General features: G+C 38.0%; 1 protein-coding gene and 1 long non-coding RNA gene across 5 annotated transcripts in view; one reads left to right on the plus strand and one right to left on the minus strand.

Annotated features, from left to right (window-relative positions):
• Positions 1-23,679, minus strand: part of TXNDC8 (thioredoxin domain containing 8) — a 36,513-nt gene that overhangs the window by 12,056 nt on the left and 778 nt on the right. For 3 of the 4 annotated variants that reach the window (XM_027839094.1, XM_027839095.1, XM_027839093.1), the window contains exons 2-4: positions 20,993-21,097; positions 11,509-11,568; positions 7,971-8,036 (exon numbers count right to left, since the gene is read on the minus strand). In XM_027839094.1, the coding sequence (XP_027694895.1) occupies positions 7,971-8,036; positions 11,509-11,568; positions 20,993-21,097 (231 nt within the window). The remainder of the gene's footprint in view (positions 1-7,970; positions 8,037-11,508; positions 11,569-20,992; positions 21,098-23,679) is intronic. The other variant, XM_027839096.1, reaches the window with a different exon arrangement.
• Positions 20,261-23,679, plus strand: part of LOC114025630 — a 112,154-nt gene continuing 108,735 nt past the window's right edge. Inside the window, exon 1 of the long non-coding RNA XR_003567053.1 lies at positions 20,261-20,315. This is a non-coding gene — a long non-coding RNA (uncharacterized LOC114025630). The remainder of the gene's footprint in view (positions 20,316-23,679) is intronic.

Consider the following 23,679-nt stretch of genomic DNA (forward strand, 5'->3'; position numbering starts at 1 on the left):
GATGCATTTATACTGGGGGAATAATGCTGAGGTTAACCTAAATATATACATATATTGGTTTAATACTTCATAGATTAAACCCATAGATTGGTTTAATACCCTTTTATTAAGTTCACCCAGATATTACTACTCATCTCACAAAAGCTTTATTCATAGGAAAAGCCAGATAAATACAATCTCTGAAGAAGATTCCAAGTGAGTTATGGTGGACTCTACTTACTGTAATGACCTAGGACTGCAGGACCGATTCAACTAATTTGGCTGGCACAATCTAATTCTTAGAGTTAAAGCTGGAAGGCACCTCAGAGGTTACTCAGTCCAATCTGTTTATTTTACAGATAAGGAAACTGAGACCTAGAGAATTAAAGGAAGGAAACATTCATTTAATAAGCACCTATCCTGTGCCAAACATCTGTGTTCAATTCTTTACAAATATGTCATTTGAAAGACTCACAACTACCTTGAGAAGTAGGTGCTATTTCTCTCTTCCTTCCCACCCTACCCCTAATTTTACAGAAATGAAGACAGAAGTTAGTAAGTCAGACTGAAGTTAAGTGACTTGCCCAGATCACACAGCTAGTAAATGTATAAGGCCAGATATCAGCTCAGGTCTTCCTGACTTCAATCCAACACCCTATCTACAACATCACCTAGTAAGTGGCAGGTAGAGCTGGGGATTCGAATCCAGGTCAAGAGCAACACAAATCCAGAGCTCTTATTGTGACCAACATTTTCCAAGGATCAGCTTTGCAGAAATATAGAAAAACTGGTTTATTGTGCTGAATGTAGGCATCATTTTGTATCAAATTCAGTGAGCCCAGAACATCAGTTTCAGCAACCTTATATAGGTTTTGCTTATATAGGAAGGATGAATATGAGGGAATTTTACAAAAAGCACAAAGGGAAGGTAGTGATTTATACATCAAAGAATATATGGCAGGAAGGGAAAAAAGATATTAGTCAGTAAACACCAAAGCTTTAGTTGATATCTCAAGCCAGAATTTGCAAACAGTCAGAGCAGGAACTAACCAGATACTCGGTCTACAGTTGATATCAATGCTTGATTTTGTAGACTAATGAGTTACTTGACCTGCTCATCTTAAATAATGACACTAAGAAATTAAGCCAGAAATTTACTTGACACTATAACTATTGTAGGATTCCATATCATAGGATCATAAGTTTATACATTTAGAACTAGAAGAGAACTCAGAAGTTTAGTCCAACCCACTTTTTTTTTCTTTTACAGATGAGAACACTGACATGTAGGGAGATAAAGGACCTTGCCTGAAGTCAAAGGCTAAGTAGCACAGATAGGATTCAAACTCAGGTACTCTGACTCCATACCATGGATCTCCACCATACCATGAATTAGTAGCTGGCATTTATGTCACACATAATGGTTTGCAAAGCACTTTATAGGTATTTTATCTTTACAACAGTCTTGGGAGGTAGGTTATCCCCATTTTTCAGATAAGGAAATTGAACCTCACATAGCACTTTATTTTACACCTCTCTAAAAAAGCTTACCTTGTAATACTGTGTTTTAAAACTTTGTGTTGCTATCTCAGCCTTCTACAAGACCAGAACTTCTACAAGGGTAGAGACTAGATCTTACCTAAACTTTTTTATCTGTGGGTGCTTAATAAGTGTTGGTTGAAGTGAGTAATGGTAGCTACTACCCACCGAACTTCTCTTGTAAGCAGTGAAATTACAGCCATCTGCCAAACAAAACCATCAGTCGTTTGCCAAAGGATAACTTAGATAATAGCTACACTTTTGTTCAGAATCTTCCCCCTGTAGACTTCTTTTTTTTTTTAACTTTTTTTTGGTGAGGTAATCAAGATTAAGTGACTTGCCCAGGGTCACATAGCTATCCCTGTTAGACTTCTAAAGCAGATGTTTAAAACTCTGGAAAATGCTGCCTTAAAAAAAGAATACTGATTCCCCTGCTAAGGCTATGAACTTGTACAAGATGATTTTGTGGACATTAGCCAATAACAGCTCATTAAAATATTGAACACTATACCTAAATAACAAACAAATGGAAAACCATGATTCTAATGTGAGTGATTTTTTTTTTACATAAATCAATCAACAAGACTTTATTAAATACCTACTATATGTCAGGTACTGTCCTAGGTGCTAGAGATACAAAGACAAAAAAATGAAGCAACCCCTTCTCTCAAGGACCTTATCTTTTTAGAGGTTATGTATACACATAAATATGCAGAAAATAATTATACATAAAATAGGCAACAATATATATTTTGGGGTGTTGGGGCAGGGGCATTAGCAGTTGAGGGAATCGTGAAGGCCTCATGTAGGAAGCATAGTAGTACTTTAGAGCTGAGCTTTCAAGGAAACTTGAGGCTTCCAGGAGTATGAGGAGAGAATACATTCCAGGTATGAGGGTCAACCTGTACAAAGGTGCTGAGATAGAAGATGGAATGTCAAGTGTGAGAAACAGTAAGAAAGTTAGTTCAATTCTACTACACAGTGTGTGAAGGGAAGTAATGCATAATAAGGCTAGGAAGGTAGGTTGGAGTCATGTGGTGAGGAACTTTAAATGCCAAACAGAGGACATTGTATCTAATTCCACAGGTAATATTCGGGAGTTATTTGGATTTATAGAGCAAGGAATGATATGATCTCACTTGCACTTTAAGAATATCATTTTGGCAATGCTGTGGAAGGTGGATTGGAGAAGAAAGAGTAATTAGGAGGCATTGCAAAAATCCAGATGAGAAATGATGGGGACTTGAATTAGAGTTGTGGCCATTTAATAGCAAAAAAGGGATGGAGGTGAGAGATGTTGTTTGGCAACTGACTGAATATATAAGAAAAGGGAGAGTGAAGAATTAAGAATGACTCTAAAGTTGACAATGTAGGTACCTAGAAAAATGGTGGTTCCTTTATCCACCTTGTTAGAGAAGTTGGAAAGAGGGATTGGTTTTGGGGAAAAGATTAATGAGTTCTGTTTTTAACATGTTGGGTCTAGATGCTTAGGGGACATTCCATTCAAAACGTACAATAGGCAGTTGGTCATGTGGGATTAGAATTCAGGAAAGAGAGACAGGTTGGATTTCTAGACGTGGGAGTCATTTGTATACAGATGATAAATGAACCTGGGAACTAATGAGATCACCATGAGAGAGAGTATAGACAAAAAAGAGTGTAGGACAGGGCCTTGGGACATACCCAGAGTTAGATCGTTTGATACCCAGTAAATGATACTATGTCTGTATCCCACAGAGATCAAAGGGGAAAGAAAAAGACCTATATGTTCCCAAAAAACCCATTTTTTTTTGTGGTGCCAAAGATTTGGAAATTAAAGACATGACCATCAATTGAGGATTGGCTAATACACAATTATGATGGAATGCTATTGAGCTATAAGAAATGATGAGCAAGATGGTTTCAGAAAAACCTAGGGAGACTTACACGAACTGATGCAAAGTGAAATAAGCAGAACTAAGAGAACACCATACACAGTAGCAGCAATATTGTACGATGTTTCACTATGAATGACTTAGCTATTCTCAGCGATATAATGATCTAAGACAGTTCTGAAGAACTTAAGATGAAAAGTGTCATCCCCCTTCAGAGAAAGAACTGATGGAGTCTGAATGCAGATTGAAGCAATACCTTTTTACTTTCTTTATTAGTGTTGGGGGTTTTTTTGGTCTGTGTTTTCTCTTGCAACATGACCAATATGGAAATGTTTTTTATGACTGCACATGTATAGTCTGTATCAAATTGCTGGCTTTCTCAAGGACAGGGGAGGAAGGAGGGAGAGAGAATTTGAAACTAAAAAATTTTTAAAAACCGAAAGTTAAAAATTGTTGTTTATATGTAATTAAGAAAAATAAAATAAACATTAAATGTAAAAACAACAACAAAAAGGTATCCCATGAATAAGACTGAGAATTTTTGTACATAATATATGTAATATGTGTACATAATGTACATGATGTTTGAGTTTTCTCACTTTGATGCCATTTTCATCGATGAATCTATAAACCCAAATCCACCACACTAGTAGAGATCTGACTATTTCTTCTCTTCTGTTAATATGGTTCTGAGGCTGAATCAGAGGATTGTTAACACATGTTTTCTGAGATGCCAAAGCAATGATAAGAATCTCCATCAAGATCATTGGCTCAATTTTTCCATCTCCTTCATTACAATCTTCCAAGGGAGAGTACTAGTTTCCTTTAAGAAACTAAGGCACACAGAAGACTTTGCAATTAGTTATTTTCCCAGTGTTCAAAACCATTAGTCTAAGGTGAAGTGAATTTCAGTGAAGTTCAGTAAATTCCCATGGAAGGGTGTGTCAGCTATTGTCTAGTTAGAATGTGTTTAAAAAAAAACTTGTAGCAAAAATGAAATATGCTGAACGAATGATTTTTCAGAAAGAAGACAACTGAGAGGGGAGGGAAGTGGGTTGTGTGAATATTTTTGAGGTTAAAAAAAATGTAATATTACATAGTGGTACAACTTGTCATAAAAATAGTTTCTTATAGTCCAAAAAATATGGTAGCCACACAAGATAAATATCTACTTTGATTTGATTTTGTAGATAGAAATGTTGGATCCTTATGCAAAAATTTTGGTAAAAATCATCCTGATATTTGTTAAGTACAAAATAAAATCACCGTTCCCTGACTCCAAAGCCAGAAACTCATTTAACTCTTTTGCTTTCTGTTGCTGTTTACCTCATACCATCAGAATAGAGCCACAAAAATAATTAACCTTCCACAAACTGAGCTTCTTAACCCGTAGTAGGGACTTCCAGATTAAGAGGGATTAGCTCAGGGGCAATAATATATGAAAATTCAATGTTTCATGCAGCATTTCTTGGCACAAACTGTAAACAATCTTTCTTGAATTAGCAGGAACATCAAATCAAGAATGGAGAGACTAGCTTTTATTTGTTGGTCCCAAACTATAAAATATCACCACTTGGATGATCCATTGTCACCTCAAGTGAAACATATCCAAAATGAAGCTCTTCAAGTTATCCATATAAAGGTCTTCGTTTCTGCCTTTCTATGGGTAATACCTTAAGTTTTACAGTTTCCCAGGCTGGAACCTTAATCTTTTCCTTTTTCTTCATTCCTTAAAGCCATTCTGCTACCAAGTCTTATTATTCCTTCTTTGGAAACTCTTTTAGATTTGTCCTTTTCTCTCCATTCCCACCATCTTCAGTGTAACTGAAACCCTCTTCACATCCCAAGAGGAAGGGTTATGTATTGGTTAGGGTATTTGACTTGGAGTTAGGACATAAGTTCCAGTGCTGCCTCAAACACTCTCTATGTGACTCTGATCAAGTCATGTGACTTCTCAGAATATCCATTTCTTCATTTGTAAAGTAAGGGGGTTGGACTAGTTGATTTTTTGAGGTCACTTTCAGCTCTAATTCCATGACCCTATGATCATCTGTAGTTTACCATAAGTTTCTGAACTGGTCTCTTGGATTGCATTTTTTATAGTTTAATTCACACTGTTCTTTTTCCTATACTTTATGTTCTATCAGATTGGTCTATTTGCTGGTGTGCATACTTGGCACTTTATCTTCTGCCTTTATGCCTTTGCACAGGCTAACCCCCAGCTATCACCTCCATTGAGAATCCACTTTGTTCAAGACCCAGGTCATGTGACATCTCGTACAGATTCAGGTCACGTGATATATCCTACAGAAAGCTTTTCCTGAGCCCCTTAGTGCTCACCCCCTCCACAAATATCCTGCATATCCCTATCATTGTATCTCTTCAGTTAAATGTAAGATCCTTGAGGATAGGGACTGTTTTTATTTTGTCTTTGTATTCTCTGACCACAGCACAGTGACCTGCACATAGTAGGTACTCAATATTGCTTGTCGAATTGGTTTGGACTGGAACACATGTAGCACATATCAGATGGATTCATTTTCCCAAATAGTGGCTGTCATTAATCTCCTACTATCGAACATAGAATTAAATACACATGGAACACCTCCATTTAAATTTTCAGGCTATCCATCATCTGCCTTTAATACTAATGTTATATGGCAGTTACTCATGGCATACAGTAATCTCAGAAGAACTAAAATGACCTAACCTCAAAAGAGCAATGGAATGAAACATGAGCTCAAAGAGGAATATATAGGTATGTATGTGCGCATGTGTGTGTGTACATATATACATATACATCTATACATACACCCACACCGACACACAGACACACACACATACACACACACACACACCTCAAATGCTATCAATGATGACTGGTACACAAGAAGTCCCTAGGTTTGTGTGTAGACAGTCACTCTGTATTTCTTGGAAATCATGTGACATATCCATGATCTCTTGGCTTAGTAACTGTTGGGAGGCAGGACTCAAATTGAGTTCTCCTCTGATGTGTAATTCAGCACTCTTTGTACTACCACATGCTGCCTGCTTGAATGCCTCCTGTGATGGGGAGCTCATTTTCTCACAAAGCATACCATTTCATTGTTGGAGAGCTCTAATTGTCAGATAAACCCTTCTTATGTGGATCTGAAATCTATCTTGAAATTCAAACCTTGTTGGTCCTAGTTTTGTCCTCTGGATCAAGAGACAACAAGTCTGAGAAGATACATTTTCTAGCTTACATAAGTATATGAGTCAGAAAGCATTTATTAAGCACCTACTATTTGTCTGGCATGACGCCAAGTGATGATAAAAAGAAAGACAAGGACGATCCTTGCTCTCAAGGAGCTTGCAATCTAATGGAGCAAACAACATGCAAACTGGCATTGAGGGGGATTAGGAAAGGCTGCTTATAAAAGGTGAGGTTTTCTCTGGGACATGAAGACTTTCAAGTATTTAAAGACAACTGTCATGTGTCCTTAGTGTCTTGTTTTCCAAGCTAAAAATCACCAGCTCCTTAAATCATATGACATGATATAGTTTTAAATTCTCTTACCAAACTGCTCACCTCTCCACCGGATGCCTGCTATGTTCCCCCCCCCCCAATATTTCCTCAGTCTAATAGTGGTTTTTACAACTTTCCTCTTAAAGGTGGTACCTGGAATTAAACTCAGTACTCCAAAAGTGATTTATCTGAATAGTGCAAAGCATAGTAGGACTATTATTTCATGTGATTTTGACCCTATCCAATATATGATTAGGAAGGAATAATTCTACTTAGGGACTCAATTCAATATTTTGTAGTCACCACTCATGTTTAATTCCATATTCTTCCATTAATATATTACATTAGTTCTCTTCATAGCCACATCAAACTATTGGCTCATATCAAACTTATGTAAGGTCAGTGAAAAACCCTATATTTTAAAAAACAAAAAGCACAAAACCCAAAACCAACTCTGCTACTAATCCAGAGCTCTCCAATTCTGTAGTTCTGAAATGGATTTTCTTGAACTTAAATACCAAACATTACATTTATCTTTATGGAATTTTATTTTGGTCATTTCAGTCTTGCATTAATAATTTCAAATACTTGTTCTTATGAATTCTATTAGCTATCTCATTTAGCCTTGGGTCATTTACAGATTTGAATAACGCTCCTTCTGTGATACAACAAGGTCAAACTAAGTTTTTGTTCAATATGCAACCAATTATCACTTAACAATTCACATTTACATTGTGCTTCAAGCTTGGCAAAGTTTAAATAACCTCATAATAATCCTGCAAAGTAGATAGTGTAATCACTATTATTCCAGGTTTACAGATAATGAAGCTCAGAGAGGTCCATGACACATAAATTCAGGCAATTCCCAAGAGCCCTAAATAAACCACTCCACATTTGAATGCCTTTTCTCCACTGCTCAGTTAATTTATCAAAATACAGAAGAGTGTTTCATCAACAGCCTGCCTACACTAAGCCTTTTGTAGACTGTTATTAAAGAAACATGGCTGGCTTGCCTGTTCTGCCAGAATCAGAATATAACCACTACCAGTTATTATCAGAATGTAAAATACCTTTTGGGATTCTTTATACATCTGAAATGTGGGCATGGCTTTGACTTGACAAGAACAGGCCACCTCCTAGGAAAGAAGGAAAAAATGGTGGGTGTCAATCACTAATGTATATCCCCTCTGTCTACAACAGGGCATCCTATCCTTCAGGTTAGTCTTTACCATATCATTCTAAATGCCTTGAAGTAACCATGAATTATTGCCCATAGGGATAGAAGATACTGTGTCCCATTGGAGGACTTGAACATATCTCTTCTGACCGGAAGTAGGACACTGTGACAGATTTCCCTTCCCTCCAGGAATTCCTTGCAGCTTGACAACCAAGAAACTGTGCCACTCTTGTATTAATGCTTCAGGCATCCAGCAAACTGTCTTTCCACATGACAGTGTTAGTATTGTGAAAAGCAACTAGGAGGGGAGACAGAGAGTTCCATTCTACCCAACCTTGTAAAGGTTTTCTAGGGTATACCTTATGTGGCCTTGAAATTAGTAAGAGGTGAGAAAAACATTTAAGATTTCTTTAGAACACATACAAGTTTTATAATAATACCAAATATTCATAGAACATGCATATTTTCTCATTTGACCCTTACAACCACTCTGTGAGGTAAGTAGCAAAAGTGTTATTGTCTCTCCCCATTTTATAGTTATGCAAAACTGAGGCCTCTATTGAACCAATACTATTTGAGCAGTTATAATGGATAAAATACAGACTCAACACTTTACATAAGAATGACAAATTTGTTTATTTCAAAAAGCAAATCAAATGCCATTCAGAGTTATAGGTTTCTGTTGGTTCAAAAACTGAATAGGAATGTGGGATATGTTTTACTTAATTCTCACTCTAGTTATAAACATAATGAGTTCTCCCTTCTTCTAGATGAAAACAAACTTAGGTTTATGTTCAGCAGAGTTAAAAAAAATTAACTAACAGCGGCAGCTAGGTGATAGAGTGCATAGAGCATCTGCTGTGGAGTCAGGAGAACCTGAGTTCAAATCCAGCCTCAGATACTCACTAGATAGGTGACCCTGGGCAAGTCACTTAAACATGATTGCCTCAAAAACAAAACAAAACAAAAATAAGTAAATAAATAACAGAAAATTACCAGAAATGCTCAGATAAGAAAGCTGGCCTCAAATACAAGAAGACAGTCTACTTTGGGTATGTGGGGGTTTGTGTTATAGCATCCAAACTGACATGTACATATATGATCATTTGAGGAGAAAGAACTGGGTATTAACAATTGAGGGGATTAAGATGCAACTCATGACCTGAGACTTGGAACAAAGCCAGGGATTTTAAGAAGTAGGAGAGATAAAGAGTAAGGAGTGTAATCCAAGCGTGCAGGACAGGCCTGATGCAGAAGATGGAATGTCCAGCACAGGCAATAGCTATCAGGCAACCTTGACTGGAATGGAGAGTGTATGAAGTAGCGGGTAATATAAAATAGGCTGAAATTCTAGGTGGGAACTAGATTGTGTAGGGCTTGAAATGCCAGGCTGAGAAGTTTGTATTCTAATCTACAGGCATTGGAAAAATTGATTTGAAGGTTTTTTGAATAGGGCAGTGACATTGTCAAATCTTTTATGAATATCAAATTGGCAACTATATCTCAATCAATACACATTTATTACTCAGTCAATTAAGAAGCATTGGTTAAGTGCCTACTATGTGCCAAACACAAGTGCAAGGGATACAAAGAAGAGCAAAAAAACAACAACCAAAAGCAAAAACAAAACAAAAAAAACCCAAAACACATAGTCATTGTTCTCATGGAGCTTATGCTCTGATTGGGAGACAACATGAAAACAACTGTACAAACAAGTTATGTGAAGGATAAACTGGGAATTATAAACAGAGGGAAGGCACTAGAATTAAGAAGGATCGAGAAAGGCTTCTTGTAGAAAGTAGGCAGAATGGTCCTTGAGGGGGGAGATGATTTCTTTTGTTTATATTTGAAACTTTTGTACCTAACACAAAACGTTGAATTGAATTAAATCTTCATCATGTTAGCAACTGCAGACATTAAACCAAATAAACTCATCAGAAGAGAATATTTTGGGTTTCACTCAATGGCTAAGAGTGCTGATAGGAGCTCGGGCTGAATGTATAGTACTTGATTTGGCTGACTCCAAAGGAAATTAAGATGTTTCCAGTGAATGGTTGGTATTGTTGCAAGTAGTTTGAAATATGATAATCCTTTTGTGTCCTAACCAGTTATGTTAGTGACTTTTAGAGAATCCAAATGGTTTCACAACCTTGGTTAATTAATGAGTCACAGATGATGAGTCAGCATACTTTCACAAAATGTACTTGGTTCTTTTATTTTGATTAGAATAATTCGCTGTAAATGATCAAAATTTTTTCCTTGTAAAATTGATGGACATTAAGCAGGATATTTTTTTAAAGACATTGTGTATCACTGAGACCTCTCCATGGTTCTCCAATATTACATTTTTGGTGAGAAAACAACATTAGCTTTTGCACAGGGACAAGAATTAGAAAAAAAGGGTTAAAGAATTTTGAAAAAAAAAATCTTCAAAATTGTGTAAAGTAAATACAATGAGAAACTCACACTCCTCTTCCCTTTCTCTCTTCCCCTTTTCCTGCCCTGCCATAGGGCAAGATGTGGTAAAAATAGTTTTGTCTCTGTTGCAACATCCTAGGATTTAAAGCATAGAAGCTTAATATATAGCAAAATGTGAGGCAGCATGGCCTAGTGGATAGAGAGTGGCCTCAGAACCAGGAAGATCTGGATTAAAGTCCTGCCTCTGACACATAAAGCCAGCTGGGTAACTCTGGGCAAGCAACTTAACCTCCTACTGCTCTAGGCAACTCAGTAAGACTATGCATTACCAAGAAGATGCCAACCTTCCTTGGTAGAGGGGGTGTCCTCACCCATGAAATCACATGGATGAGGAAGGTCCCTGTCCTTATATAGTACAGCATATAACCAAGCACTACAAGAAGTTTTCATTACAGTTTGATAAAGGATGAACTAATACATTTCCATTGCAATTAAAACTAATTACTAACTGAACTTACTTCCCACAGGGAAATTTGTTTAATCTAGTTAAACTAGTAACTAATAATTAGGGTGTTTAGGAGAAGAAATGAATGGGGGGTGGGTGGGAACATAAGAACTGTTTTCAAGTATCTGAGGGACTTTCAAGAGGAAGAAGGATTTGACTTTTCTGCTTAACCACACCAGGCAAGGCTATGAGCGAAAGGAACAAGTTGAAAAAGGCAAATTCAGGCTTAGTGAGGGGGGATTGTTCCCTAACAAAACTTCTAATATATCCAAAAGTAAAACAGGTTACTTCAGGAGAGAAGTAGGTCACCCTTCCCTCCCCCAGTGGAGGTCTTCAAGCAAAGAATGAGTGACTACTGGGGGCGTATGTGTAGAAAGGATGCTTTTTATTAAGCTTTGGACCACACTGTAGTCCTCCCAACTCTGATATTCTGTGAATTTATAACATGTAAGGCAAGGTATTCAGTGGGACGTTATTCTGGGAGAGGGGTGGGGGTTAAATGTCTTACCGCTGCAGCATCCACATCCACATTGGCAAATACTACGTTTTCATATCGCATAGCCATTTCCTTAAAAATAAAATGGAAGAAACCACAGTTAGTACACTGTAAATTTACATCAACAAGTATCAGTGTTTACAGGGGCTTGTTAGCATAAATCAACCAAATGACCTTAAGGAGTCAATAAGCATTTATTAAGCACCTGCGTGTGCCATGTACACTCTAAGCAAAGAAAGGCAAAAGACAGTTCCTGCCCTTGAGGAGCTTACAATCTACTATACATAACTCTGATACTTCAGTGCTATCTAGTCCAGACATGCTTCCCAGGAATGACATAGCTCTCTCAGGGCATTGTTATGGCAAGACACACTGAACTTTTAAACCAAAGTGTCATTCAGTGTGTGTTCAAGGTCTAGAGTAGGTGCCCAGGGATCTGGAGTCAAGTTCTGACACCACTACTAGTTAGCTGACTTAAACCCACATGGATCTCTCTTTACAATGATTTCCTTTGACACTACTGTCTCTACTATTCCCTTTGATGATTTGCCATACAAAAATATTTGCCATAAACCTTGCATTGTGGTATGGCTGTATCATATTAGAATGTCTCGCTTCTCCAATGAGATTAGAAGGTCTCATACATCACATACTATGTGTTAGATGGTTTTTGTATACCTCACAACATCTAACTCAGCAGTAGGTGTCCAATCCCACAGCTGCTCTGGTGCAGCCTGGCAAGGAAGGACTCCCACCCTTACTGCTGGGAAGAAAAGGACAGACTCAGTCAGACAAGCAGTTAGCTCATCCACACATTTCCTGTCTGGTATTAACTTCTCCAGCTTGAAATTGCTGTTTCTGCAGCCAGTTTCCTATTTCCCATTCAGTCCCTTGGATTTTGGTGAATGGGAGAAGCTTTGGTTCCCACACAGTTTGACCGTTGATTTGTGCTTGAGAAGACTTTGTCTCAGACCTTGTCCCTCTTTTTCTAGTAGAGGATTTCCAACACCTCAACAACTGCCCTAATCACTAGGGCAATAGTCCTAATCTCTTATCCCCTTCATCCCCACTCTCCTCCCAGCCCCTCCTCCAAGTGACACAGGAGATGTTAAATCAATGTGTGTTGAATTGAATGATGAAATCCTGTTTCCTTGATAATTTGGGATAATATTGTCATCTGTTTTCTTTCTTTTTATGTTTTAATGTTGCTTCGCCCACCCCAGTTGTTATTTCACAGTATTCTCCCCTCCCTTAATCTACCACCTCTCTATTGAGGGGAAGGGAATATATTTCATCATCAGTCCTCTAAAATAACGAATGGCCCTTCTATCATGAATCTGAATTTGATGTCATTGTTTTCCTTTACGTTATTGTATGTTCCATATATTGTGTATGTTGTTCCCTCAGTTCTACTTACTTCACTCTTCATCAGTTTATACAAGTGTTTCCAAATTTAATTGAATGCTTCATATTCATTATTTATTAGGGCACAACAATATTCTATTAACATTCATATACCACAATTTATTTCAGTCAGTCCCCAATCAATGGGCACCTCATTTGCTTCTAGGTTTTTTGTTTTGTTTTGTTTTTTTCTATCACAAAAGCATCTCACATCGTTCAAAGATTTTGAAGGTCTGGAGGATAACAGATTTTTTGGTTTATGATAGGTCTTAGCATATAAATTGACCTTGTAATGTTAAAAAAAAAAACCTCTCCCAACTTAATGTGAACTTCTGTGCTTGCAGCTGAGCCCTGCCCATCTGAAGCTGATGTTTAAGTAGGTGCTGAGGGGTAAAGATGACTGCCAAGTGAGGCAGGCCCGGGAGGGGAGAACTTGAGATGATCTTCTAGGACAAAGGTTAACATATGTAATCAATACAGGTTAAAACCCTAATTTAATGAAGTATTACCTTTCCCAAGTGTTTAGCTTTCTTTTCCTGGTTAGACACCATGTTAATTACACTATAAATGTTATTATCCTTAAAAATACTTTGAAATGATCCCATTGTGGACAAGTTACTACTGAGACAGCAAGTACAGTATCAAGGTTGGCATCATTTGTTCAGTAATTCACAGGAAAGCAGGGAAATTACACCATCCAATCTCTCATGCCTAGTGGCCTTGAATAATAGGGTTGCAGCATATTTAGGGGAATAGATTTCACTTCATGATCAATAGGATGGATGGGAAAAGCTTTTTAAAAAATTAAACAGAGGAGGATGGCTTTCTGACCAGGCACATTCATCTCCTACTAAGTTCAATTAAAAAAGTCAAATTGAATCAGCAAGCACTTAAGGGCCTGGGACCTGGCCAATACAGTTTTTTCCCTTGAGAAATCATCTAGGAAGATTCATGTGTCATAAAGGAAATATTGTCCCTTAAATTTTTCTTCTTTTGACCAACATCCATTGTCAGAAGACACAAAAATGTACAAGATAGTGAGGCTTAGTCAGGACTGTTCTGTCAAGCATTGGTCTTTCTCAGTCTCTCAGTAGCTATAGCAAGAGTCTCACAGGAGTGTCTCTTCTATTTAAAATGAGTGGTTGCCCAGCAACCTAGCAAGGACAGCTGTGGCACCTGTTTACAGAGCCCTGAGTAGACCAAAGGCTTGTATTTGTTTCTGTTGTGTTTTTTTTTTTAAATCACTATTGTTGCAGTGTCCTGCTTTATACACTGATATAAACCATCATATTTCCCTTCTGTTCTCTCCCACCACAACTAGCCTAGTTCAGGTACTCACCACTGAGAATAATATTTTTAATTGATATTTTCTGTTTCTTACCTCACCATAGTTATCCCAACTATCCTTCTCCCTCCCAGAGAGCAATCTCATATAGTAAAAGTAGTGTTTTTAGAGGAAAAAAAGTCAGCGCAACTGATTGATACATTGAAAAAAATCTGAAAATGTGCGACATGTAAGACCTGTAGACCTCCCACTGCCATGAAGGGGTAGGTTGGAAACAATATTCTTTTAATCTGTCTTCCCATATCCATCCTCTCCCTGGTCTAATCTTCCACACCGCTGCCAAATCATATTCCTAAAGCAAAGTTTTGACAAGGTCATTCTCTTGTTCAAAAAGCTTCAACAGTTCTCTGTTAATTGTTTCTCTTTGTCATTTAAAGCCCTTTACAGTGATACTCCAGCCTATCATTCCAGGCAGATCAACACATTCTTCCTCATGAACCCTACATCCCAGTCAAATTGACCTAAAAGCCAGCCAGTTCATGCCATTTCATCTCCTACCAATATGCCTTTACATAGGGTGGGTGTTCCTTGCCTGGATTGTTCTCACTCTTCACATCTGCATCTTGTCTCCCTTAGAGTTTCAGTTCAGGGACCTATAAGTAGCCTTTCCTAATTCTACCTAGTAGTGCCTCCCTTCTAAATTTCTATTTTGCATATAGTTTGAATCTAACTATATGTTTACATTGTGTCTATGCCCCCAGTAGAGTGTAAGCCTGGTTAGGGAAAGGCATCATGAAGGTTTAGCCAGACTCTTTAGACCAGAGACTGGTCTAGAATTCAGTGCTTAAACTGTGGGTTGTGGTCTCGAAAAATTTGGCAACAGTGAAAGGTTTCTGAGAGCACAAGGACCAAAAATGAATTAAAAATCAAACATGTAAAGAATCCAAGGTGTTTCTGGCAGCACTTGCCCATGTAGCACTGAGCAACTTCATTGCACTTTGCACTGTGCACGCCCTCAGACCATGCAATGCCAATGAATGCTCAAGTGGAAAAAGTTTAAGAAGCCCTGGTCTAGATGACAATGTAAGGCTGGGTAGGAGGGGAAATTTTGCCACAAAGAGCAGAGCTAGCCAATACACACTTATCAGGGGGTTTGTTCCAGTCTGAACAACTAGGAATAGTTGTTCTATTCTGTTCTAATCTGTAGATTAAGGATTAGAAAAAGATGGCTCCAAGGGCCAAAGTTACAGGAAAAGACAAAGGAGAAAGAAGGCTATGAGTTCATGAATGGTTGAATAAATGAAGCATTTATTAAATGACCTCTGTGTGTAAAGCACTGTGCTAAGTGCACATTTTGGAGATGTTTGAAAGGCCATGAAGAAAGGAAAACATGTCTGGTCCTCCATCTTTTTGGTCACATGACCCCGAGCTACCTATGATACCTATGTGAAATATTCAGTAGGCAATTGGATATGTAGGACTAGAGCTTAGGAAAGAAAAGATTAGATGAGTCTAGTTATATGAATTTGTGACTCATCTGCATGGAAGTTTTAATTGAAGAGAAGAGAGTATAGGACAGAGATTTGGGGTATGCTTGCAGTTACTGGATATGATATGGATGATGCAGCATCAGAGACTGAGAAGGTATAGTCAGGTAGGTAACAGGAAAACCAGAAGAGATTAAGTGGTACCACAACCTAGAGAGGAAGAGTGTATACAGGAGGGAAGGGCGATCCAGCAGTGTCATATGCTGCAAATAAGTCAATAAGGATGAGGATTGAAATGACTATTCAGTTTGGCAGTTAAGAGATCATTGGAAAACAACAAATATTGGAGGAGATGTGGAGAAATTGGGACACTAATGCACTCTTGGTGGAGTGGTATAACCATTCTGGAGAGCAATTTGAAACTATTCCCAAACAGCTAACCAATAAAAAAATGGTAAGTATAGCTGATAGAATGCTACCATTAAAGTGAAGAAAACTTAGGTTCATAAATACTACCTCTAATACTTACATTGGCAATTTACTAAACCTCTCTGAGGCTCAGGTTTCTCATCTGTAAAATGATGGGCCTAGACTCTGTGACTCAAGGTCCCTTATGCCTCTAAATATATGATCCTACAAAAGTAATATACATTTACGTAGCAATTTCAGGTTTGCAAAATATTTTATATATGCTATCTCATTTGACTATCACAATAATCCTGTGAAGGGATGCTATAATTATCCTCATTTTACATATGAAGAAACTGAGGTCAGGAAATGTTAAGTGACTTGGCCAGGGTTATTCCTAACTCCAAATCTATCCATTGTGCCACCTAGCACATATCACTTTATAAATCCATTTTCTTTAGGAAATGGCTAACAGGCTACTGTGTCAATCCTAAGTTTTTATACTCTTCTCTCCGAATCAGCAGTTTTAATCTTTTAAAAAATTTATTTTGATAACTGTATTTCAATATAATCAGTTCCCTTTGTAATTCTCTGTATCCTATTTTATATATTTAAAAACATTATTCTGAGGAGTCCACAGGCTTCATCAGACTGCCAAAAGGGCCCCTACAAGATACACAAAAAAGGTTAAGAACTCTCTCTCTAAAGCTTTCTTCCTGGGACTGTTGGGAAGGATACTGTTGATACTGGCTAAGTTTCTCAGGTTGCATTCCAAATCAATTACTCCATTCTTTGTCCTCTCCACCCCAATTTCTTTTTCATTATCCTAAGGGTGGTCTTTTTAAAGAGGAAGTGCAGAGAAGTGTGAACCATGCAGACCATTCCTCTAAAGAGGGCATCTGGTCCAAAAAAGGGCTGTGAAATACAACTTTCCCCAGAGGCAGGGGCTGGTCTCTCTGCATTGGCTTTCCCTGTTAATATACCACAAAGCACACTGGTTCCTGATGAGGAGGAGTGGTTCTTTTAGCAGTCTGAAATCACTGTAGGGAAATATTCAAGGGCTTGGCTCTTTCACACACTGCCTCTTACAAATTTGTGGAATATGAAGCTGCAGTGAACCTGGCCCTTTGGAGATACTGTATTTGTGTTCTCCTTACCAAGTCACATTGCAGATGTCTCTTGTAAACCGGTTCTGCAACTAAGTAACCCACAACTGAAAGTGGAGAGCACCTGCCTATGCAGTTCAGTACGTTGGTATTAGTCTCCTGATATGACAGAATCTTAGGGCAAGTAAGGTTCTTGAAAAGTCATTTAGGAAACTATCTTTAAAAAAATGTGTGTCCTTATCAGCAAAAAATGAGGGCCATGCATCTCCCCCCCCCAAAATCTGCATATTTATTTATAAGTTATATACATGAACAGTTATAGCAATATATTATATACATTATATTAAAAATACAGAATGGTGTGGATAGAGAGAGAGCCAGAAAGAGCTGGGTTCAGGTCCTGCCGCTGACATTTCTAGGTAGCTGTGTGACCTTGAACAAGTCACAGCCTCTCAGTGCTCCAGACAATTCTCTTAAGACTGTATGTTTCAGTAATTTCCTCATTTGGGAGTTTGCAATGAAATCATAAATCCAGTCTCTATCCTTATAAAATATATATAACACAAAGTAGATATTTAAAAGTATGAGATAATGATGAAATAAATATTTTAAATTTTAAAATATTGTTATACAATATTTTTCTCTCACTAAAATATATATGTTTAATAAGAGCTGTGTGATTGAATATGCATCAACATTTAAAAAAAAATCATGGCTTTGTGATACAGTGATTCAAAGATCTGGTTCTGAATGCATTTTATTTGAATGCTTGGTTTTAATGGCTGTCCCAGGTACCACGTAAAGATGTAGATCCAAATGAAAGAAGTCTGTTATTAAAGTTGTGCTTACTAAATCATGATATTTATTTTTTAATTCCACCCATCAATTATACAAAGATTTTTGTTGAAATTCTGCTAGTAAGTTTTTGTCTTTGGGGGAGGTGTGTGTGTGTGTGCTCTGGAGGGTAGCTTTTTCAGGTGGGGAGAGTAGAGAGCCCCAAGGGAGAAGGCAAGATGCCCTAGTTTCCCGGTGATGGATGGGCTTTGTTTCTCTCCAAACTGTCTGTTGGATTTGTTTGGATATTGGGAGCAGGATTGCATATTTGAGAGGATTCTCTGGTGGGTTACGTGAGCCTCAAGTTCTTTGGTGGGGGCAGCAGTGGCAACAGCGGCCACAGCAGCTTCAGCAGCCACACAACTCCCTCTCACCTCTGGCTAAATGCTGCAGTCTTGGCCTGCTTCTGCTCTGTACTGACTTTCATAGTTGCAGGGCTTGGTCAGCTGCGGTGAGCCGCCCTTATTCTGTGGGTGGGGGAGGTGCAGGAAGAAATTTGTATCCTCAGGAAGCATGTCTAGCTTTGAGGGCCCTTGGAGAACTCCTAAATGGTTGGACCCATTTTATACTATGCTGTGAAGCATATCCATCCCTGAGGATATGAGGATGGATATCCATCATATCATCCCTGAGGGTGAGGCACAGGAAAGGAAAATAATACAATTTGAAAAAAAAAAAAAGGAGGCAAACAAAAAAAGAGAAAATAACCTTAGCTCCTGGGTGCACAGGTTAATGACTCCCAGGGAGGCAGGGTTTCCCAATTTGCATTGCTCCCAGGGCCCTACCGGGAGTTCTAGCAATTTGCTTTCTAGCTCTCCTGGAGGTAGAGTGTAGTATGTGTGAGAATAATACTTTGTCCCATCCCCCCCTGAGGGTGAGGCCCTAGAAGAGTCTCAGCTACAGAAGCAGGGTCTGTCTGTCCCTGTCACACTTCACAGTTCCTGGGATGAGGGTGGTATGCAGAGCCTTGGCCATGGGACATACAAGATGTGAGTGTTGCTGATGTAATGGAGACAGGGTAGGGAAGACATAGATGAATGGGGACTTTCCCAAGTGCTTTCCTGCCTGCCTCTTGGCTTGGGGAAAAGTGCTTATGGCTGGCTGACCTTTCATCCGACAGACAGGTAAAGGAGAGCAGCAGTCAGGCAGCAGCTGCAAGCTCACTGAACAACAGCTGTGCTGCTCTCCTCAGTTCTAACATTTTCTTCATGCGTACCCACTTAATACTCCCTGGTATCTGTGCACTCCACTTTGGAGTCAAAGCTTGGCCCGTTAGAAGAGATATGAGGACTCACCTTCCTCTTTTCTTTGCTAGGGTCAGGGTGAGGGTTTGGGGATGGTTGGGCTTTGGACATCATGGATGTGACACCCTACATATACTATCTGACTTGGTGAATATGTTGGTTAATTTTTCTCAACTACTTTTCCTCTTTTGTAACCTTTGTTATAAGGGATGGTTTTCTAAGTGGTGGTAATGGGGAGGGATATATTTGGAGATGAAGGTGATTAAAAAAGAACTTAAAGGTTTCAATGTTTTTTTTAAAGGTCATCTGGGCTATCCCTCTATCTTCAGGGAAGATCACTCAAATTTTTCTCAAGAGAAGGGTATGAAGCCTAGCTTTATCCATCTCCAGGGAAGGAAATTCTACTCCTCCCACTCTTTATGACCTTTGTCTATAGCCCCAGTCTAGTATTTTATAGCATTTCTTTTGGAGCTCTGCTAAAAGCTGATTGTTTCAGTTTGAAAGAAAGGGAGAATAAATTCATCAGTTCATGTAGTATCCTTACATCTTGTATTTCTTTGCAGAAATTTTCACTGAAAGGCAACATTAAATTTGGAATTTAATGACATGGCTTTTGACTCAACTATTTAACTTCTAGGAATTCACTGCCAAGGAGCTCAAAGAAAGAAAAAAGGAGCTCTTTTTGTGATAGAAAAGACCTGGAAACAAAACAGATGCCTGTCGTATCGGGTAATGGCTAAACAAATGGTGGCACATTAATATAATGGAATATTTGCCATAATAATATCAAAAGTGAATTCAGAGGTGTATGGGAAGACTTATATGAATTGATGCAGAGTAAAGTAGGTAGACCCATGAAAGCAATATTCGTGAGGACTACAACAAAGTAATAGGAAAGAACAACAAAAAAAGAAATTAAATGCTATGTAATCGTAATCAAATTTGGCCCCATCACAGAATTTAGAAAATGCACCTCTTTTCCTTCTTTGCAGAAGTAGACCTCTATGCATGTGGAATATTGGATATACTGTCAGACTCAGCTGATACATTGGTAAGTTTTGCTGAACTTTTTTTCTCTTCCTTTATTATTATTTTTTAAAATAAGAGTTGACTTGTTGAGTGGAAGAGGTATATTTGGAAATGAATGTGAAGTAAAAACAAAAAAATTAATAAAAATAATACAATTTTAAAAAAGAAATAAAGAAAGGAAATACAACTATAACCACTGGGTATCCAGATTAATGACATATGTCTTAACTTGGAACATGATGTATGTTACTCAGTTCTAATTAATCAATCAGACAACCAACAAATGTTAATCAGGCATTCTTCCAGGTACCAGGTACTGTGCTGGGTGCTAAGGATATAAAGACAAAAGTGAAAGTCTCTGTCCTCTGGGAGCTTATATTACAGTAGCAGAAATGTTGCAGAAAACCAGGTTCATAAAGACAATACAAATTTTTCAAATGTCCAGCTCTCAAGAGTGGCAAGGAAAAATATATATGTTTATATCAAAGGTCTTTAAATCTCCTTTAAGAATTTAGAAAAGAAGGAGCAGCTAAGTGGTGCAGTGGATAGAGCTCTGGTCTTAGAGTCAGGAGGACCTGAGTTCAATCCAGTCTCAGACACATGACACTAGCTGTGTGACCCTGGGCAAGTCACTTAACCCCGATTGCCTCACCAAAAAGCAAGAAAAAAACATTTAGAAGAGAGGTTGGTGATACTTACATGAACAACAGGACCAATTCTTTTGCATGGACCACACCATTTTGCTGAGAAGTCAACAACAACAAGTTTGGAACCAGCATTCTTCAGAAAGTTCTCAAATTCCCTCTGAAACAAGCACATAAATGAGGAAATGTGTTTAGTATCTATACATGAGTTGCAGAATCAAGGAACTAGAAGAAAGGACCTCTGTTATTCAATCATTTCAGTCATGTCTGACTCTTGGTCCCCATTTGGGATCCTCTTGGCAAAAACACTGGAATGGTTTGCCATTTCCTTTTCCAGCTCATTTTACAGATGAGGAAACTGAGGCAAACAGGGTTAAGTGACTTGCCCAGGGTCACACAGCTAGTAAGTGTTTGAAGCCAGATTTAAAGTACAGGAAGATAAACTTTCCTGACTTCAGGCCTGATACTCTATCCACTGCACCACCTAGCTGCCACTAGGGAAAGAACCTTAGAGATCATTATTTTACAAATGAGGAAACTGAGGGCTACAAGGTAATATGACCTGCCTAACATCACACAGATAGTAAATTCATAATTTTTGTACCTGTTGTCTACCTCAATAGGATGTAAAAAGCCTTACATAAATGTCTAGCACATAATAGGTGCTTAATAAATAAATGCTTATTAGTAGCAGAACCCAGCCTAAAGCCGTCTCCTTATTTCTACTGGAGTGCACTATCAACTGCATGACACTGCCACAATTTTGCAGAGAGGATTAATAATAAAATTTTTCCCTTCTAAAATTTTCACTGGTTTCCCCCATAATGGACCAGCTACCAGCATATAGGAGAGGTCTGAAAAAGAACAGAGCTAATGCTTAGGGTCATTCATGTATTTGAATTCATGTATGTATTTTTTGTACTATCATGTAAATGGCAGTTAATAAAAACCATAAATTTGAGCATTTTTCCCAGGACTCATATATGTTTTAACTGAATATGTGAACTTGGAGAAGAGGCATTTTTAAAAACATCTGCTAAAGCCCAATGAACTCCTTTTGATTGGCATTAATAAACACCCTTTGCTATAGTATAAGCCAGGTTTCCTTAACTTTGATGAGTTTTACATAGATCCAGAGAACAAAAGGCCCAAACCCTTCCTAGCAATGTAATTTCCCAAAGAAATCAGGAGAATATGAAACTGAAGAAACGGGTAAAAACCAGAAACAATAATAGAGACAGTATTCAAAACATTCATTCATTGACTTTTTCAAAGGGACAGAACATAGTAGTTACTGGCAAATTAGGTGGCACAGTGGATAGATAAATAGTGTGCCAGACCTGGAGTCAGGAAGGCATCTCCCTGACTTCAAATCTGACCTCAGACACTTACTAGCTTTGTGACCCTGGGCAAGGCACTTAACCCTGTTTGCTTCAGTTTCTTCATCTGTAAAACGAACTAGAGAAAGAAATGGCAAACCAACTTTCCACTTTGCCAAGAAAATCCCAAATGAGGTCATGAAAAGTTAGACATGATTGAAACAACTGAACAACAACAACAAATATCCCTTGAAGTGGAAGCGGGCTTGGTAGAGGTGACTGGCAAAATAATTGTAATCAACATTACCACGAGGAGATGGTTTTTAGAGTCTTAGAATACTAGCAGTAAAGAGAGTCAACAGTAGGGACTAGGATTTTGAAAATAGACCTTTAGCATTTGCACCAAAAGTTGTTGAACTCTGTCAATTAAATTTGAAAAATATTTATTATTTATTATTATTAGAAGAGGCAGTGTGTTATAGTGGACAGGGGACCAGCCTTGGAGACATGAAGGCCTATGTCTAAGTCCTGACTGTCTAATTATATAAGCAATTTAAATGTATCATCTCATTTGATTCTCACAGCAGCCTTCCCAAGCAAGTACTGTAGATATTATTATTGGCATTTGAAACTGAGACTAAGAAAAGTGATGTGGCTTTCCAAGGGTTACACAGTTAAGAGTAAGTACCTTAGTCTATGTTTGAATTTAGGTCTTTCTGATTCTTAAGTCTAACACTACAACTACAATGCCATAATAAATACTAGCTAGGCTAGTCATTTAACCTCTCAGTGGTTCAGGCAACTCTCTAAAATCATAATTTACAAATAAATGTCTAATCTGCACAGATGAAGGGATTTTCCAAACTGGGAGTTCTCACACACCAGTGAAATCATAAAGCCAGATCCTTCCCACCCCCACTTTTTTTTTTTAATTTGAGAGTTACTGTGCTAGGCACTGGGGTTACAAAAAGTAGATGTGAAATACACACCATCTCAAAGAGCTTACAAATAAATTAGAGATGAGAATGGGGGAGTTTGAGGATAGTGGTGGTGATTGTAGTGGTAACAGGGAAAAGACTCATTCCAATAACCATAATATGAAAGAAAGATCTAAGTGCTTTGAGAAATTTGAAGATAAAAGGATCACTTTTAGCTAGGGGAGAAAAGCAAGATTTAACTGCCTCAATTTTACCTTAACCCTTGAGCTAATGGTCAATGGGTTATGTATTTGATACAATAGGAACTCAGATAAAAAGTAAAAAGAAGAAAACAAAATTACTATTGGGTAATTGGCCTCTTGGATAATTTTTATGGGAACTATTTCTTCAGGACAGTCTATCAGAAATAAATGTACAATGGAAAAAATGCTGGGGCTGGGATCAGAGGACCTTTATTTGAATGCTGCCTTTGACGCTTATTACCT

The sequence above is a fragment of the Vombatus ursinus genome, unplaced genomic scaffold (genome assembly GCF_900497805.2).
Source record: "Vombatus ursinus unplaced genomic scaffold, bare-nosed wombat genome assembly UNPS02014832.1, whole genome shotgun sequence".
In the NCBI taxonomy this organism is placed as follows: domain Eukaryota; kingdom Metazoa; phylum Chordata; class Mammalia; order Diprotodontia; family Vombatidae; genus Vombatus; species Vombatus ursinus.